Source organism: Crocodylus siamensis, chromosome 13 (assembly GCF_052110815.1).
Source record: "Crocodylus siamensis isolate JL-2025a chromosome 13, ASM5211081v1, whole genome shotgun sequence".
Lineage (NCBI taxonomy): Eukaryota > Metazoa > Chordata > Crocodylia > Crocodylidae > Crocodylus > Crocodylus siamensis.
In genome coordinates, this window is record NC_143407.1 from 4,413,309 (window position 1) to 4,431,743 (window position 18,435).

General features: G+C 46.4%; 1 protein-coding gene across 1 annotated transcript; it reads left to right on the top strand.

Moving 5' to 3' along the window:
* Nucleotides 1–130: 130 nt before the first annotated feature.
* On the top strand, nucleotides 131–18,169 carry PM20D1 (peptidase M20 domain containing 1). Its single transcript, XM_090025856.1, has 13 exons — nucleotides 131–339; nucleotides 2,129–2,215; nucleotides 3,074–3,306; nucleotides 7,899–7,985; nucleotides 8,788–8,921; nucleotides 10,477–10,596; nucleotides 11,236–11,311; nucleotides 11,516–11,577; nucleotides 11,865–11,943; nucleotides 13,325–13,396; nucleotides 14,730–14,898; nucleotides 15,569–15,668; nucleotides 16,357–18,169. The coding sequence occupies exons 1-13, from the start codon at nucleotides 159–161 to the stop codon at nucleotides 16,484–16,486; spliced, it is 1,530 nt and encodes a 509-aa protein (XP_089881982.1). The 5' UTR covers nucleotides 131–158; the 3' UTR covers nucleotides 16,487–18,169.
* The last annotated feature ends 266 nt before the right edge of the window (nucleotides 18,170–18,435 follow it).

Below are 18,435 nucleotides of genomic sequence, written 5' to 3' on the forward strand. Positions count from 1 at the left end.
AAACAACCCGGACGCCCTCAGGCGACTACAGCTCCCAGCAGGCCTTGCGGCGAGGGCGGGGCGGGGCGGGGCTCCGATTGGCTAGCCCTCCGCGGGGCGCGGGGCTGATTGGCGGGCGCGGGGGCGGAGCGAGGCGAGCGCCGCCGGAGCCGGGTGCGATGGGCTGGCGGGCGCCGGCGGCGGTGGCAGCGGCGGCGGGCGCGGGGCTGCTCGTGCTGCTGGCCGTGCTGCTGCTGCGGGCCGGCCTCGTGCACCCGCCGCCCGCCCCCACCTTCTGGGCGCCGCGCAGCGCGGCGGGACCCGCCTTCGACGCGCAGGAGCTGGTCCGGGTGTTGCGAGGTGAAGGGCGGGGCGCCCGGCCGCTCGCGCTGCTGCTCCGCTTTCCGCTCCCTGCCCTAGGCTCCCCGCCCAATCGGCAACTCTGCTTTCCACGCCCTGCCCTGGGCTGCCTGAGTCTCTGCCATTCTACTCCCTGCCCACTGCCCTGCTCTGCCTGCCGTTCCCTGCCCATGCTGCTGCTCTGCTTCCCGCTCCCTGCCCTGGGCTCCTCACCCAAGCTACTGCTCTGCTTCCTGCTCCCTGCCTGCCCTGCTGCCCCGCTTTCTACTCCCCAGTCTGTGTTCACCACCCAAGTTGTTCTGCCTTGCATTCCTGGTCCTGGGCTCCCCGTCCCAGGCTACCGCTCTGCCTGCCGTTCCCTGCCCTGTTTGCCCCGGGGGCTGCGGGGTTGTTTTCCTGTCCCCGGTCTGTTCATGTCTCCTAGTGCTAGATGAGATGAGGATTGGCAGTCGCAGGCTGGAGTGAAGCGATAGTTGCGCACTGTAAGTGGGCAGAGGCTGTTCTGTAAACCCCAGGCTTCACTAACTCGGGGATGACTTGCTAGCAGGTGGCAATGTTTTCTCTCTGGGAATTGTTCCAATTGTACACTGTCATTGTTGATCCCATGGGTCTGCTAAGGGAAAATGAAAATATACAGTAGGTCTAATTTTATTTTTATGTTCCTCAGTAAATAGCAACACACCGGTGATTATGCGCAACCTTGTTTGACTGAGGCCCTTGCAGAAGCTAGATGCTGTTGGGACACAATTACAGCAGTGCTTTGCCCAGCTCTGGGTTGTTGTTGGACAGCTACCTTGTAAAGCAAATTTCATCAATAGCTGAGTAGGTTTAGTGGGAGACAACAGGGGAGCAGGGTACCCAAGCACCTCTGGAGGTTTGAGCATCAAGGAAGTCTGTGCCATTATCTTTGTATTGAAATATGAGCCTTACTGTGTACAACAAATATTTGAGAGCTCCCAGGCTTGAGCACTGGTCCTTGACCTCTTCAGAGCTCCCTTCTCAAACCCTGTAGATGTAGATGGTTGGCACCTTCATCCTACTGGGCAGTCATGCCAGCTAGCTGCAGTCACAGCTTATTGGCAGAGCTGTGTAATGCTGTGCTGTTAGCTCCTTACCCTTTTGTGTAAACATCAGTTATACTTGTTCTTGTCATTGGGTTTTATTTTTTTTTTAAATCCTAAAATAGACGCTTCTGTTCCAGAGTATTAGTTGACATTTCAGCTACGCTTCAGTCCCTGTTGGGTTTTGTTTGTTTGTTTGTTTTTGTTTTGTTTTTGTTTGTTTGTTGTTGTTTTTTTTAGTGCATCTGCCTGACCTAATCACTCATCCTTTGGTATTCTGTTTTGTAGACTTCTTTTATCTTTTCTAGATGTTCCTAGATGGATAAAATGTAGTTGACTGCTGCATATTCCAACATAAACTGTTTCAATTACAGTAGTATTACCAAATTGGATTTGACTTGCTAGCTTTCAATACCGATTAGTATTAGAGAGGCATAATTAGCAAGAGATCCTGTTAAAGTTATTAGTCCCAATCAGTAGCATTTGCTATAAGGCTTACATCCATGTGGTTTTTAAACCATCCCATGTGAAAGTGCTGAGGAGCATGGGGAATTGTATCCCCATGCTTTCATATTGCATAGAAGACTGGACAGGAGAAGTAATGGGTGAAAACTATTTCTTTCCTTAGGTTGCTCACATAGCTCTCTCTATATACTTTAAAGGCATTTAAAATAAAAGGTAAAATTACCTCTGATTGATTTCATTGTCAAAAAATCATTTCATTTCAGGTGCTATCAAAATTCCTACAGTGGCCTTCTTTCGAAAGCAGTTAAATACAACAGCTTTGATTGAATTTGGGAAATATATTCAGAAAGGTACAGGACTTTAAATGCATGTCTTTTTAATAACAAAGTTGGGGAATGGGAGCCATTGGTAAAGAGCTGACCAGAGGGTTTGGTTCCTCGGTGTAACGGAACAGTATGTGTCATCTTGATTTTTCTCCGGAGAAGACTGGCTTCTGTACTGGCAAAGCAAGACTTATAGAGTACCTCCACTGGCAGTAACCATGGCGTAGATAAGTGGTTCTCAACCTTTTTTGTACCAGGACCCATTTGTAAACATCAGTGGCCCGTCCTGACCCAGTGCCCCTCACTCCTGACCTGCTGCCCCCAGCCCTCCAGTGTGTGGGGCAGAGGGGGTCCCAATTAGCTACAAGCAGCCACAGCTTCCCACGCTTTTCTCTCTCAAATGAGCATCCATTTTTAAAGCTTGTTGATTCATTTTTAAAGTGTGTTTGTGACCCTTTCATATATGCTTGCAACCCACAAGTTGAGAAATGCTGGTGTAAATAGTGCATAGAGGTCTGCCCTGATGCAGCCTGACCCTGATCTGAGAGTTAGGTGGTGGCCCTGTTCAAGCCCCGTCTGCAGATTGTCATGGTCACCAACAGCAAATCCTCAGTGCTGATGAATAATGACTCCCATTTCTGCAAGGGCTGTCATTGCAGATTAAGACGCATTAGGATGGCTGTGACAGGGAAGCTTGCCTAGGTGGTGCCTGCAGCCTACCAAATATTGTCCATAGGATTAAAGGCGACAGTAATATTTTACTGACTTCACTAGAAGCAGGCTTATGCTATGCAGCCAAAAATGTACGAGCACAAATGGAAAGAACCCCTACTTATTTTTATGTGTGCCTCTTTCTCTCCCTCTCTGAAATTTGTTTTTAAACAGTGTTTCCTGCTGTATTTTCTACTGAGTTCATTCAACATGAGGTTGTTGGGGAGTACAGCTATCTCTTCACTGTTCAGGGTTCTGACCCCCAACTCATGCCCTACATGTTGCTTGCGCACATGGATGTCGTCCCAGCTTCAGAAGAGGGGTGGAAGTTCCCTCCTTTCTCTGCAGAGGAAGATGAAGGTTACATCTATGGACGAGGGACGCTGGATAACAAAAACTCTGCCATAGTACGTCTTCTCAGTCACCTTGTTTTAGAAAAATGAAAAGGCTGAACAAGATGGAGGAGAAATGAATCTCTTCCATGTTTTTCTCCTCCTTACTCCCCATTAAATAGAATATGCTGAATCAATAGGAACTTACCAACCCCTTTCCTCCAAGCACTCTTCACAGGAATGATGTGAAGTGATTTTTTTATAGGAGGGGAAAGGGGAGAGAGGAAGGGAGAAAAGATATTTAAGAGCTTTTTTGAACTAGGGAAAAATATGTTGCTTTTTTTACTCCTTGATAAATACCATATTTAAATGTCTTGTCAGATATATCTTTGGGCAGTCCTCTCTCTCTTTTTTTTTTAAAATGAGTCTTATATGTGCAACAAAGGCAGAATTTGGTCCTTAGAAAATGGGTGAAATGTCCTTCATATTATAAAGATATGCCCCCAACTTGTCATATAGGCCTGCGGCTTTTGAACAGAATGTCTGCGTTCAGTAAATTTTGGAGAAACAAAACATGAAAAGTATCAATCATTGGTAAATGTCCTATGTTTTGTTTCATTTTTTAGGGGGGAAAGTGGAGGGAAAGTGATTTCTTTAGCTCTTGGAAAGATTTCTAGTTTCATGAATTAGCCCTATGTTTACCAGTCTATTAGAACTAAAATTAAGACCAAAAAAATATGAACGACTCCTACATGCTGCAGATATCAAGGATTTTTTTTTTCATTTTTGTTTGCAATGTGATGAATAGTTAATAAGTCCAAAGTTTGTGACTGAGAACTTTGTCTTGGTGCCTTTTGGCTACAGGGAGGGGCAATAGTCCACCAAACAACTAAACAATAATTAACTATTGCCGTTTCTGAGCTGAAATGAATGCTGACAAGACAGCAGCAACCCATGTTTCTCCAAGAAGAGAGATTAACCATGGGTAACAAGCAGGAGGAACTCACCCTCCTGCTGGCTGACACCAGCCCGGACATAGTGGGGATCACGGAAACGTGGTGGGGCTCAACGCATGATTGGGCGGTGCATGTCAAGGGCTATAGGCTGTACAGGAGGGACAGGATAGGAAGGAGAGGTGGGGGCGAGGCACCCTATATTAAGGAGGAATACACATCCTCGTCAATTAGCAAGGGGTCAGGGGAGGGGCACTCTGAAGTGCTTTGGGTTAGAGTACAAGGCAGCCGAGGGGAAAGAGACTTAACGGTGGGAGTCTACTACAGACCTCCCAACCAGGGAGAAGAGCTTGACCAGGAACTCTTGGCTCAGCTCACAGAGGCAGCGAAGGCTAAGGATGTGGTAGGCATGGGGGACCTGAACTTCCCCGACATCTGCTGGGAGGAGCAGTCAGCCGGGTCTGACCGCTCACGCAGGTTCTTGGCCAGAGTGCAGGACCTCCATCGAACCCAGGAGGTGCACAGCCCCACCGGGGAGACGCCTTGTTGGACCTGGTGCTGGCCACGGGTGATGACCTGGGAGGGGGCTGCGGGTGCTCAGTCACCTGGGCGACAGCGATCATCGCCTGCTGGGATTCACCATCCAGCGCAAGGGGGCAAAGGCCGGCAGCAAGGCAGCGGCCCTAGATTTTAGGAGGGCAAACTTCAACAAGCTAAGGAGGATAGTTTCATAGTTTCTAGGGTCGGAAGGGACCTGAGCAGATCATCTAGTCCGACCCCCTGCCATGGCAGGAAGGAGTACTGGGGCCAGACGACCCAAGCAAGGTGTTCATCTAACTTCCTCTTAAAAACCCCCAGGGTAGGAGCCTGCACCACTTCTCTTGGAAGTTGGTTCCAGATCCTAGCTGCCCTGAGTTGTTATTGGCTTGTTATTTTCAGAAGTCATAGCAGGAGGTCTGATCCTTGCAGCGGAGACTTTCATAATCCTCAACTATCCGCCCTGTTTGAAATCCTTCTGCCTCACCCCAGAGGTCAATACAGTGTTGATGTCATTACTACTGTTGCAGCATATTAAACGGAGAGAGCAAGCAGTTGTACTTCTCATAGATACAGATCTACTGAAAATGATCCAAGGCTTTATCCACAGACCTGTTCACCCATCTATTGACTCCAGCTGCAAAAAAATAACAACCCCCAGAGCCAGGCAAGTTGGAGGAGCGCTGAGGTCCCAGAGGGGAGGGAAGCCAGGTGTCCAAGGAGAGTGGTTGCTCCTTAAGGAGACGATCCTCCAAGCCCAAAGGAAGGTAATCCCAACGAGGATCAAAGGGAGCAGGAGAGCACACAAGCCTCCGTGGCTCACCAAAAGCATCCGGGAATGTCTCCTTGCTAAAAAGGAGGCTTACACCCAATGGAAAGAAGGGGTCATCACCAGGGAGGGCTATTCTGTAGTTGCTCAGGGGTGTAGGGGGCTAGTTAGGAAGGCCAAGGCAGAGATGGAACTGGGGCTAGCTTCCCGGATTAAGGACGATAAGAAGTCCTTTTGAAAATATATAGCGGGTAAAAATAAGGTCCCAGGTGATGTGGGGCCCTTGCAGGACATGTTGGGAAATTTGGTCGTCACACCAGATGGCAAAGCTAACATGTTTAACGATTTCTTTGCCTCCGTCTTCCTAAGCAGGGACCAGAAGAGCCACCTCCCTGCTGGGCCCCCCTCGGGCCCCAGGGGAGGCACACCTGGGCCACGGGTTAGCGAGGATTTAGTTAGGGAGCTTCTGGAGGGGTTGGGCGTATTCAAGTCAGCCGGCCCGGACGATCTCCGCCCTAGAGTTCTAAAGGAACTGGCCGGGGTCATTGCAAGTCCCCTGGCATGGCTTTATGAGCACTCGTGGTTCTCTGGTGAGGTACTGGAGGACTGGAAGAGGGCCAACGTGGTTCCCATCTTCAAAGAAGGCAGGAAGGAGGACCCGGGAAACTATAGGTCGGTTAGTCTTACCTCGATCCTAGGCAAGCTGTTTGAGAAAATTATGCTGGCACACGTCCAGGAGGGGCCAGCGGGGGACTGCATGCTTAGGGGCAACCAACACGGGTTCATCAGTGGCAGGTCCTGTCCGACCAACCTGGCGGCCTTCTACGATCAGATCACCAGATCCTTAGATGCAGGGTAGCAGTGGATATAGTCTTCCTGGACTTCCGGAAGGCTTTTGACACTGTCTCTGACCCCGTTCTCCTTAAGAAACTGGGGGACTGTGGTGTAGACACCCACACAGTCAAATGGGTCGCCAGCTGGCTGGAGGGCCGCACCCAGAGGGTGGTAGTGGACGGGTCCTTCTCAACCTGGAAGGACGTGGGCAGTGGAGTCCCCCAGAGCTCGGTCCTCGGGCCCGCGCTGTTCAACATCATCAGTGATTTGGACGAGGGGGTAAAAAGCACCTGTTCAAATTTGCTAATGACACTAAGATGTGGGGAGGATGTGGGCACACTGAAAGGATGCAACAGGCTACAATCAGACCTAAACAGGTTACAAGGGTGGGCAGATGAGAATAGGATGGGTTTCAACACAGACAAGTGCAAGGTGATGCACCTCAGGAGGAACAACCGGCACCATACCTACAGGTTAGGGAACTCCCCTCTTGTCAGCATGGAGGCAGAAAAGGATCTTGGGGTCATCATCGACTCCAAGATGAACATGGGCCGGCAGCGTGGGGAGGCAGTCAGGAAGGCCAACCGCACCTTGTCGTGCATCCACAGATGCATCTCGAGCAGGTCCAGGGAGGTGATCCTCCCCCTCGATGCGGCACTGGTCAGGCCGCAGCTGGAGGACTGCGTCCGGCTCTGGGCGCCGCACTTCAGGAGGGAAGTGGACGGCATGGAGAGGGTCCAGAGGAGGCCACTCGCATGATCGGGGGCAGCAGGGCAGGCCCTACGAGGAGAGGCGACGGGACCTGAACCTGTTCAGCCTCCACAAGAGGAGGCTGAGCGGGGATCTAGTGGCCTGTTACAAACTAGTCAGGGGGGACCAGCAGGCACTGGGGGAGTCCCTGTTCCCCCGAGCACGCCCAGGAGTGACCAGGAATAACGGTCACAAGCTGGCAGAGGGTAGGTTTAGGTTAGACATCAGCAGGCGCAACTTCACGGTCAGGGTGGCTAGGGTCTGGAACCAGCTTCCAAGAGAAGTGGTGCTGGCTCCTACCCTGGGGGTGCTTAAGAGGAGGTTGGATGCACATCTTGCTGGGGTCGTTTGACCCCAGTACTCTTTCCTGCCACGGCAGGGGGTCGGACTAGATGATCTGCTCAGGTCCCGTCCAACCTTAGAAACTATGAAACCATATTTGGCTGAAAAAACAGGTGGGACTGAAAAAACATAAATGTTCCTAGGTTACAAAATAACCCTTTGTTAAACAGAAGCCTTTTATTTTTACTTTGGAGTAGCAGGATCAAGCCCATTCTGTTTTGTGCATACATACGATAACATTTCATAGCACACTGAGCCTGGTGTGAAGACATTTGTTGCAGTGTCTTCCAAAGACTGTGGGGATCATCAGCTAGTAGCTATGGGATTCACAACACAGAAGTGAAAAGAATGAAACCTGCTTCAGTGCTATGAATGCACCACATTGCTCTTGCATCTTTTTGTTCCTTAGCAAATAGAATAGCCCTTAATAATCTTGGGGAGTAGCAGGACACAGTAGTTAATGTTCTGCTTCTCTTACGCAGGGCATTTTGCAAGCCCTGGAATTCCTGTTGAGAAGAAACTATAGACCCCGCAGATCTTTCTATATTGGAATTGGACACGATGAAGAGGTATTCCCCTCTATCCATCTCTTTCACACTTTTGCTTCAGTATAGATGTTTCATCAGGAGAGCCAGTTATCTGCATTGTCCTAGTACTTGACTACAGCATTTTTTTCAAGCATGGTTTACTTTGGAAGGCCCTGCAGTTTTTCTCACATTAGCATTGTCAGACACTAAATTGAGTAGCCTACATAGTTCAGCTCTCAGTGGTATGGACATCGGGGTGTAGTCAGCAAAAAGGAACAATATGTATTGATACTGTTCTTCAGGATGATTTTTATTTGTCTTGTAGTCAAAATACAGCCAAAGTCCAAATTGGGAGCATCAATAAAACGTGGAAATCCGGACTAGCATTTGACTGTTGTAGGATTATAAAGCAGAGGCAGACTGAATGATGCAGAGGAAGTCAGTCGGGAAACTCTTCCTCTTTTCTCATAATACTCTGACTAAGAGAAACTGGAAGACCAGAAGTGTTAACAGATAACATTAAATACCCTTTTAAACAATGTCTCACTGACCTGAGGATCTCCCTACTATGTGAGATCATTGAAGTCATAAAAAGATTTTATTGGCTCAGTAATGAAAATAAAACAACCTGTAAACCCTCTGCTGACAGAGCATTAGGAACCACTGGTTAACTAGGGTGAGAGAGAAACTTCTTTCCTTGGACAGATTATTCCATAAGTGTTCAGTCTGGGGTTTCTTGCATTTTCATCCTCTACCTCTGGTCACCCCTGGAGGCAGGCTTCTGTACTCAGTGGACAGTTACTGTGGTTCATTATGGCCATTCCTCTACTCTGGATTCTTGCAGGTATCTGGTCTTGATGGAGGAAAACAGATAGCAATGCTGCTGCAAGCCAGAGGAGTGAAATTGTCTTTCCTGCTAGATGAGGGAAGCGGTATCTTGGACGGAGTCATCGAGGGAATAAAGTCTCCAGTAGCTCTGTAAGTAAGGAAAGGAGAGAATTCAGCACCGTGAATGTGATCCATGGCTCTGGGGGTAAGTATGAGTGTGTCAGCTTGTCTACACTGGTGCAGGGGTATCCAAAATGCAACACAAAACCTAGATGTCTAAAATGTGATTTGCAGTGTCCCTCTTGCTCCTGAGCAATGATGTAGCACTTGAACTGCAGGATCGTATTATTGGTGATTTGATTGCAATTTCTGTCCATCTCTTATTGAAAATACAAGTATTTGTAAATATTAGCCTGACTGTAGTATCTTTAAGAATTACTCTATTTTAACAGAGTTACATGTGGTGCATCAGACTTCCACTGTAGTCCTCAATGTTGCAATCATTGGCCACTCCTAGCTAATGCATGGAGCCAAACTCACCTGCCAAACTAGCTTAGACTTTCTTCTCACCAGTGATGCTTGGTTTTGGTCAGTGTCAATGGCAACTCCTTTCTTAGCCTTGCATGTTATTGTACCACAAATTTCTTTGGCATCTGTACTGTGATCTCAATTCATGTTCTTTTTCTAAGTTACTAGTATGGTAATACTTGCCCACAAAGAGAGCGAGAATGAGAAATTTGTCAATTTGGGGGTTACGAGTCCTCTCTCTTTACCACTGTGGTAGGCAGTTGTCCGAAGATCCATGGATTTCCTGCTGAAACCCTGTAGAATATCACCTGATGAGCCAGGCTGAATTATTTGTCATTATTATGAAAGCAGGGCAGAGATGTCTGGACTGATAGAGGAGTTGGAACTGCGAGAGAGAGTATGGCAGCAAAACAAGTGGAGTAAACAGGGGAGTATTAGACAGTTGCTAGAAGGATCAGATCCGTTTGTGAAACTTCTGGTTTCACTAATCTCTTTCCTTGTTCTCCAGAGCTGTATCCTGGCGTTTGTAAGAAGCATTCTGATTTCCATGCAGGATTATAGCTCAAAAAAGAACACCATAGTCAGGTGTAGGAGTATTTTTTAAATTGGGAAGCACGTGGGCTAAGCTCACTAGGAATGTTTAAATAGATAGGTATTAGGAATACTTAGTGCCTATCTATTTAAACATTAATGCAGTCACATTTAATAAGATATCAACTCATTCTTGACATGGTATAAGAATTACCGTCCTATTTTTTTTTAAGAAAACACTCCCTTCAGTTAACCACCACAGAGATATCTGTAATAATTCATTTCAGCAAGGAAGTGCCCTGTTGCATTAACAGAAAGTTTGTTTCCAAGATACTTGGAGTATCAGCAGGTCTGTACCAGGGCACAAAATGGAAACAGAAATGGGTAGGACGCTCCGCTTATGCCAGAGGAAATGCGTTGTCTCTGTGTTGGGGAAACCTCCATGAAGAAAGAGCCTGGATTACAATGCTTGGAACAAATATGGCCTTAAATGTTTTTTGCCTTTGCTGCAACTGCAACAGTGTTTTCATATCATTCTAAAAATACACCTTGGCTGTTCCTCTTAGCTACAAACACTGAAGAATTCTGTTTGTTTAAGGACGATCTGAAATAGCATTAATTTATGTTTGTATATATTCATGATCAGGATAGCTATAACAGAGAAGGGTTTACTCACGCTGAACCTCACTGTGAGATCAGATCCAGGTCATTCATCTGCTCCTCCTAAGGAGACAAGTATTGGGATTCTTGCAGCAGCCATGTCCAGGTGAGAGTTTATTGGTAACATACTTGATTTCAGATGATTGTGCAAAAGCTGCTTAAACTACTGATATGCCAAACTTTCTGGCAGCTTTCTGTAGTTTTCTATGCCATTTTGCACCTTCCCATGAATGGTAAATGTTGAAGATTACAGGTCCGATGTGAATAAAAATAAGCAACCTCTGGCAGAGGGTTCATGGTCAGGGGAGGAAGTCATGCTGGAGTGCATCTGCGATGGAGCTTTTCTTGTCTCTTATGGCCCAGCTGACCCAGAACTGACTGATTGCTGGGTGGGAAGGAGTGCTGTTTTAGAGAAGCCTAAAACAAACTGATAGGCCTACCACTTTCCTAGATTTTCCCACATTCCTATTTATCCCTTCCTTCCCACAAAGAGCCAACCTTATGCATCTTTCCCCTCCCCCTCCCCCCAAAACACAGTTACACAACACTGTCTCCCTAACCGCAAAATATTTGGATGGGATAAGAATCCTGGAAAGTACACAGCAAAGCTGCGCTCCTGATTTGCTACCCAAAAGAGAGGCTGCTACCTTTTTGAGTATTGGCTGCTTTCAAAATGCAGCCAGTTTTCTGGTATAGTGTCAAATGACAACATCTGAAATTTTAAATGCCCATTTGTATGTTGTAGACTGGAAAAGAATCCGATGCCCAGGCTGTTCGGCTATGGGCCTGAATTGATGATGTTTGAGCATCTGGCTTCCGAGGTAAGGGGTGAGCAGTCGCCCTACATTCATTAGTAAATGAAGAGTCGTCTCAGACATACAACCTTTGCAGAGGGACTTCCTGACCCTGGTTAAGACAAAAATCAGAAGCCTTTGCTAAATTGCAGTAGTTCATCACTTTCATATCAAAAGCTGAAGTTTGTTTTGGTATAGCTTCTTGATTTTCCTTCTCGTCTTTTCCTCCAGTTTGCATTTCCTCTCAATATCATCATGAAAAATCTGTGGCTGTTTTCACCTATTGTTAGCAGGTAAGGGAGCCCATCCTCTCCTCAACATTTCAGTCTTTCTTCCCCTGAAAAGTGGGGACCTACATCCCTGTAGAGACATCACGCCATTAGTTCCCTTGCCAAGGTGCTGCCCTTCCCAGGAAATTGCCTCTCACAGTTGAGGCAAGGTAAATGCCTTGTAGCCAAATTAAGTAATAGGGAAGTTGTTCCTCTGTTAGATTGGGCTGACACGTGCATTGCTGTCTCTCTCAACTCTATTGTCTTTCTTGTCCCTTTATAAATACTTTTCTCCTTTTATTCTTGTGCAGAATCATTGAGCGGAAGCCCGCTGGTAATAGCATGGTTCGAACTACAACAGCGCTTACTATTTTCAATGCAGGAATTAAGGTAGCTTCATGTTGCATTTATTCATCTTCTGTTTTGATATGAGAAGATGACCCAAGTTGTGTAAAATGATGGTTACCACATGTGTGTTACAAACAGCACACTACTCCCCCTTTTACATTGAGCGATAAGTTCAGTGGCCCTTGTGTTCTGACGCTACCAGTTTCACTCTGATTTGTAGTGCAGCTGGCCTTAGCTACAATAGAAACTTGCTCCAATTCTGACAGTAGCTGTCATGTAAGTCGGCCTTTGAAAGTGGTTTAAATGGTAATATAGATAAGGTACGCACATTTTCAACACTGTTATACAAAGCATGATTGAGACTTGGGTGTGACCACTGTGTGCAGCATTGCAGTTTCCTGGTAAAAGCAGGACCCTGCTCTCGTAATCCCAAGCATGTGGTTTACTGCATGTGGTTAGAGCAAGCATCCCAGAATGGCATGCTGCAGTCTTAATCCTGGTAATCGGATGCCATGACCCAAAGAAGATTGAGAACCGTATCTTTGGAACACAAGACGGGAGGAATTAATCCAGCTGTTTTGCACATCTCTGAGTAAATATTTTTTTGGGAAGGATCCCCTGACTATAGATTATGGTGGTGAAACAGTGACGCCCAGTGGTGAAAATGTTTTCTTTCACATTTTCTCCTGTTTGCAAAGATTATCTTTGCTTAGGGAAACAAGTCTGAAATATCTGTCTTGTGAAAAACGCATATTTTTGATTTCTGTTTAAACTACTAGGTTGCTTACATATGTCATACTTGGTGGGTGTTTGAAGAAGTGAACTCTGACAGCAGTAGATTTTTCTTTTCTTTTTTTTGGCCGGTGACTCACTGGCTAAAATGAAGTTAATTATGTAAGAAAAACGTGTACCAAGCCCTTTCTCACAAAGATAATTTTTTGGGAACAGAAAGTAATGAGAAGTAACTTCCCTCTTGATAGTTCTGGCTTTCATTGTTCTTCTTGGTTACTTGTGTTGTAAATGATTGACATACATAAGTGCGGGGGCAAACTTTGTCAGGCATGTCACAGATTACGCCCTCTCCCCTCCCCAAGTGTCACTTCAGCCCCCTTCCCCTGCCTGATCTTTCTGCTCCCTGCCCAAGCTGCTGCAGTGCTGCCTGCCCCCTCCCTGATCTGCTGCCTGCCACACTCGGCGGCTGCCTGTGGTTGGCCATCCTTGCTTTACGCTTGGAGCATGGTAAAAGGGTGGTGCATTGTTGTCAGTGACAACAGGAGGGAACCTTATTCTGCAAGCTCTGAAATGGTAGTTCAAGCTCTTTGATCAGGGTAAAGTAATATTGCACTTTCAGTTTCACAACTGGTGTATTTGTAACTATTTGTACCTTCCTCTCTCTGTTTTGAATCTATTTTTTCCCCCCTAGTTCAATGTCATCCCACACTTGGCCAGTGCAGCTGTGAATTTTCGGATCCACCCAACGCAAAAGGTTGCTGAGGTACTGCCTACATGCTCTGTTGTTTTTTTCACATTTTATCTGGTTTACCTTGATGTTGGTTACTGTCTCAATTTACTTTCCTGTACTTTTTTAAATGGATGGCTGTTGGCTGATCTGGCTGTTAGAAGCTTTCCTCCTTATTTTAGTCTTGCCACGTCCATATGTTGCCTCTAGATTTAATTTTTGTAATGCATTCTGCATACGATTCCTTTAAAATACAACTCAGATGCTTCAGATAATTAAAAGTTTTGCAGGCATTATGTGAGCCGGGGTGATCTTTGCTGGCTCCCTGTTCACAAAGAAAGTGTTGGCTGCCCTCTGGAAATTCCTGAGTGATGGGGCACTTTGCTGTCTGAGAGTAACTTAGTTCTGAATGCTGTTGGTGTGCTTCGTGAGAAGGCTATCACTGTCTCTCCCCAGGATGGAACTGGAGGGGAAGGAAGAGCTCTAGAAGGTGTTCTTTTGTTCAGTGTGGTTTATCTAATGCTTTTCTTGCCATGTGTACTAGGTGTATTTTTCACTGTGGCTTTTTCTTAACTTGGCTTTACCTCCAAGGGGAATTTCATCCCAGTTAGGCCAGCTCTCTGCTTTCATGTTTGCAGGTTGTCCTCGGGGGTTTGGTTTCCATGTGGAAGAATGGGTTGCTTGGCTGGGATTTTTGTTGTTGTTGGACAATTCTTTTTGGAGACTTTCTCTGGATTCCAGCTACTTCCCAAATATAGAGCAGGACAGGAGAAGGGACCATGTTTGGAAGGCCACCATGAGGTTATGTGGAGCTGACTCTAGGAGTCACTGTCTTGCTTCAGAAGAGCAATGCATGGTTATGTAGCAGTAGTATTATTACTTACTTTGAGTAGTGGTCACTAGAAGGTAGCATTCTTTCATGCTTGAGCAGGACTGGCATACCCAGCCAGTAGGAGACGTATAGCTTATCTGTAAGTCACATGAGCTCCTCTTGCTCTGGATGCATCCTTATCTCGCTGTGAGTAGTTTCTGTATCTCACTCCCTTGAATTCTCTCAGCCAGCTAGTAGAGTGTTCCTTGGGCCCATACCCAAGGAATGTTTTGGAGGGGTCAAGTGAGGCCTTAAGGCAGTGACCTGCAACTGATGGTCTTGGAAACGCTTCAACCTTTAAAGTCAACGGGCTATTGGAAACGGGAAAACCAACCTCCACCCTGAGGTGCTGCAGGCTCCCTGTCCTGACTCCGCTCTTTGGAACCATAGCTGGAAATCATTTGCAAGGCTGGCCGGGTAGCCGGTGCCCACGCTGACGTCCACCAGGGAGATTCGCTCATTCCCTTCACTTACATGCTCCTCACGGTCTGTTCTCAGGTGCTAGAGATAGTCAAAGACACCATTGACGATGACCGAGTGGAGATAACCGTAACTGAGGCTTTTGACCCGCTCCCCATCAGCCCTTGGGATGACCAGGCCTTGGGAGTCCAGATTTTCCGAAGAACCATAATGGATGTTTTCCCACATGTCAGCAGCATAGCTCCAGGTAACACCAAACAGGCAATGATTATTGTTTCCTCTCCCATTTCCAGCCCCCTACCTCCTCCCAGTTGCTTTGTTTCCACTTTCTGTATACTTCTCCACCCCAGCTGTTAATGACTGGAAACAGCTGTTTTTTCCTCTTCTGTTAGGTTCCATCTTTCTACTTAAAACTTTTTTTTTAAGGGTGGAAGTAAAAAAGCAAACAGGAAGCTGTGGGAAACAATGAACCTTGAATTGACTCTCTACATACACACATCTCTTCAGGGATGTGAGGAGTGGGGGCAGGCTCTTCATTTAGTGCTTCCATGACTGGCAAACCTTTGTTGTATTGTACTTTATGATCTGAAGCCCCAGTCTCGCAGGCACGATTGGTGGGGTGAGGATTTCAGGTTTGAAATCGCTTGTGTTCCTGACAGATACCAAGTACCACAGTTCCTGTTGAAACCAATAAGTTGCAGTACTCTGCTCTTCTCACCACTGAGAGAAAGCGGGGTGCTCTTCATCTCAACGCGTGCTTTTCAGGCTTAATTTTAAGAGGAGTTTTTGGGCAGCGTGCTCTGGGCTCTGAGAAAAATGTAATGTCACAATCAGCTGAATCTCTTCCTTGATAGCAGAGGCTTGGGTGGCTGATGGGTTGTGTTTGTGCATAGTAAACCCATGGATTTGTTTTCCAGGCATTTGTATTGGAAACACGGACAGCAGGCATTTCACTAACCTCACGGATGCCATTTATCGCTTCAACCCTGTGATCTTGAAAGCAGACGATGTTTCCAGGTATCGTATGCTGCTTCAAGCAGAGAGGCTTTCTGGGGTGGGTCCTGTAGTCAAAGAACCTCAATGCGTGTTGTGCAAGAGTAGGAAATCAGCCATGTATACCTTGGCCTGGGACTTGAGATTTGTGGAGGCCAGCCATTGCCTGCAGGCCTGTATGGTATACAAGTACAGGGCAATAACTGCAGTGGGGGAGAGCTAGCTCCTGTCCTTCTTTTAATTAAAATGCAGACCATACCTGGCTCAAATACACGTCACGGCGCTCCAGCAGAACTTGTGTGGTGGCCTCACGTTGCTTGAATTGCACGCACAATTCTGGGATATGTCAGGCCGTGTGAAAGATGCGTATTTCCATCTCTGACGCATGCTGCACTCTCAGGTCATTAACTCTGTAAAGCTGGAAGAAAGGTGTGCTAAAGCCAGATGTTGCCAGGCAGGAAGTTTGTTTGTTTGCTGGCTCTCAGTTTTGACTTTTGTGGGAGTAGAGTGCCCCAGAGCTGTTCTGTGCTAGGACTCAAAGGGCCTGTGATCTGTCAGGGCAGGGAGCTGGGTTGCATTTGGGAACTCCCATGTCCCTCCTTTTATTTCTTCATATCCTGACATTTCTGAACCTTTATGAAGTGAACAGGGAGTCGGCATCCAATTTGCTCCTGCATAGTGGAATGAAAAATACTCTTGTCTTTTTAAACAGGATTCATGGGTGGAATGAAAGGATCTCGGTCAAAGACTATGAGAAACAAGTGGACTTCCTCTTTCAGCTGATTCAGAACTGTGATATTGATAAGCTTCCAAAACCACATCTAAGCACCCACGAGCTGTGAGACAAAAGCAGCAGGGGAGGAGGGATATCAGTGGTGGGATGGCAGGGGCTTGGGTTATACAACTCCCACTCTTGCACACTCTGAAATACACCTCTTTGTACTAGGCCTGTGCACCATTTAAGGCTGAGTTAAGTCTGATTCTTAGTGCTTAAACCATACTCAAAGTGAGCCTCAAGGTGGATGGGAGTGGTGACGGGAATGAGCGTCATTGCAAATGCATAGCTACAGAAATGTTTTTAAGAGTGTCAGGCTCTTGTTCTGCAAGAAGTTGACCCTAGGGGCAGTGGAAGCTGCGGGCATTCAGCACTTTGCACAATGGAGCTGTAGCAGATTAATAATCTTCATGTTGTCCAGCATAAAACAGTATTAAATTTCCACTAGCGTGTACTCTGGGGAAGCAGCATGGCAACGGAGCATGTTTTGTGATGCTCCTGGTGCCGCAGCAAGCTTGCTTTGCTGTTACCAAGCAGACCTTTCCTGCCACTGTGAGGACATTAATTGTTAACATTTTTCTTGAGTTGTGGTGCATTTTAATCCTTATCAGTGTCATATAATACACAAAGTGCTAGCAACACTACGACAAACCCAGAGGAGCAAAGCTCAAGTGATGGATACATCACTTTGGATACCCAGAGCCCTTTTCTATCTGTTTGTTCGTGAAAGTCTTGGTCACGCTACAGCGAATGCTTCTGTGTGCATGAGACCTGGCCAGGAGTACCTGCCTTCCCGAGGTGGATCCTCACTACATGTTGAAAAATTCTTTGTGCAGTGTCTCAGAATCACTAGGCACCTGGAAAAATTGCAGCTTGCAAATTTAGAATTTAAAACATGATGCAGAAGATCAAATTATGTAGTTTTTAATTGCCAGTGGATCTAGTGTTAAATATTTCTTTTGCACTCTGAGTTACTTAGATGCTTTAAAAGGAAATTCGGTCAAAATGGTCTGTGGAGGCATTTTCCTTTTCCACTGAATCTGTTTGTATGAGGTACCATTCTCTTTTCACCTTACCTTTTGCTGTCTGAGAGCTTGACTCTTTAAGATGCAGAGTGCTCTCCATTCCCTTCCACTGTAGTGGAGATTAATGGGTTTGGGAGCCTCTCTGGACAGCTCCCAAGCCCAGGAAAGCTGAGTCTACATAAGCACTCCTGCCCTTTCCATAACCCTGAGGTCCCCTGCATGAGAGAGAGATTTCCCAAATAGTGCTAGCAGAGACAAGGGTGAAGCACCCTCCCCTTGGACTACTACAAAGATGTTCTCATGATCTAAAATTGCCATGATTAATCAGCTAAACCATTGCGAAGAGGGAAATTTGACCCAGGTACTGTAGTAAGCGGAAGTAGGGTGAAAGCCACTTTTTGCACTAAAGCACAGGCTATGCAGTATTAGAAACAAAAGAAAACCTTTTTCTGTTCTGTTAGGCCATGGCTGTGCGCATCTCTCTCTAAGGGTTTGAGTTGTACACTGGGATGTGTGATTGCTCTTCTCTAAACTTTTGTTGCAAAACATAATGGAATTAAGTACGGTACAATGACTTGTCATTTGGAAAGCACTGAGCAATGACAACGTAATTTTTGCTGTTGTTTCCTTCTTACCAATCTCTCCTTATTTGCACAATGGTTTTACTAAAATCGTTTCAATGTGAGACTGAAATCAAATCAAACAAATAAAAAAACAAAAAGCAATACTGATTCTTTTCTGATCCTTCTTTAATAGTCCAACCTGCCTAATTGGTGTGACAAGGTTCATCTCCTCCCTGTTTTTAATCACTAGCACACCTGGGTTGCTACCGCAGCTAGCTGAAAACATTTCCATCAAAACAAACTCTCACATTTTTTCCAACTGGCCCTAGTCTCTGACGACCTCCTCCCTACACAGAGCTTTTGTTAACTGCTATGTCTCTGTATTACTCCTTTCATCAACATTTGCGCATCTGTCTAAATAGCCAGCA

Bases quoted from the DNA above. Each gene is read 5' to 3' on its own strand.
- PM20D1 (XM_090025856.1), top strand. From the start codon at position 159: ATGGGCTGGCGGGCGCCGGCGGCGGTGGCAGCGGCGGCGGGCGCGGGG. The intron at 3,307-7,898 runs GTACGTCTTCTC...TCTCTTACGCAG, and splicing joins ATAACAAAAACTCTGCCATA to GGCATTTTGCAAGCCCTGGA. The intron at 11,944-13,324 runs GTAGCTTCATGT...TTTCCCCCCTAG, and splicing joins TTTTCAATGCAGGAATTAAG to TTCAATGTCATCCCACACTT.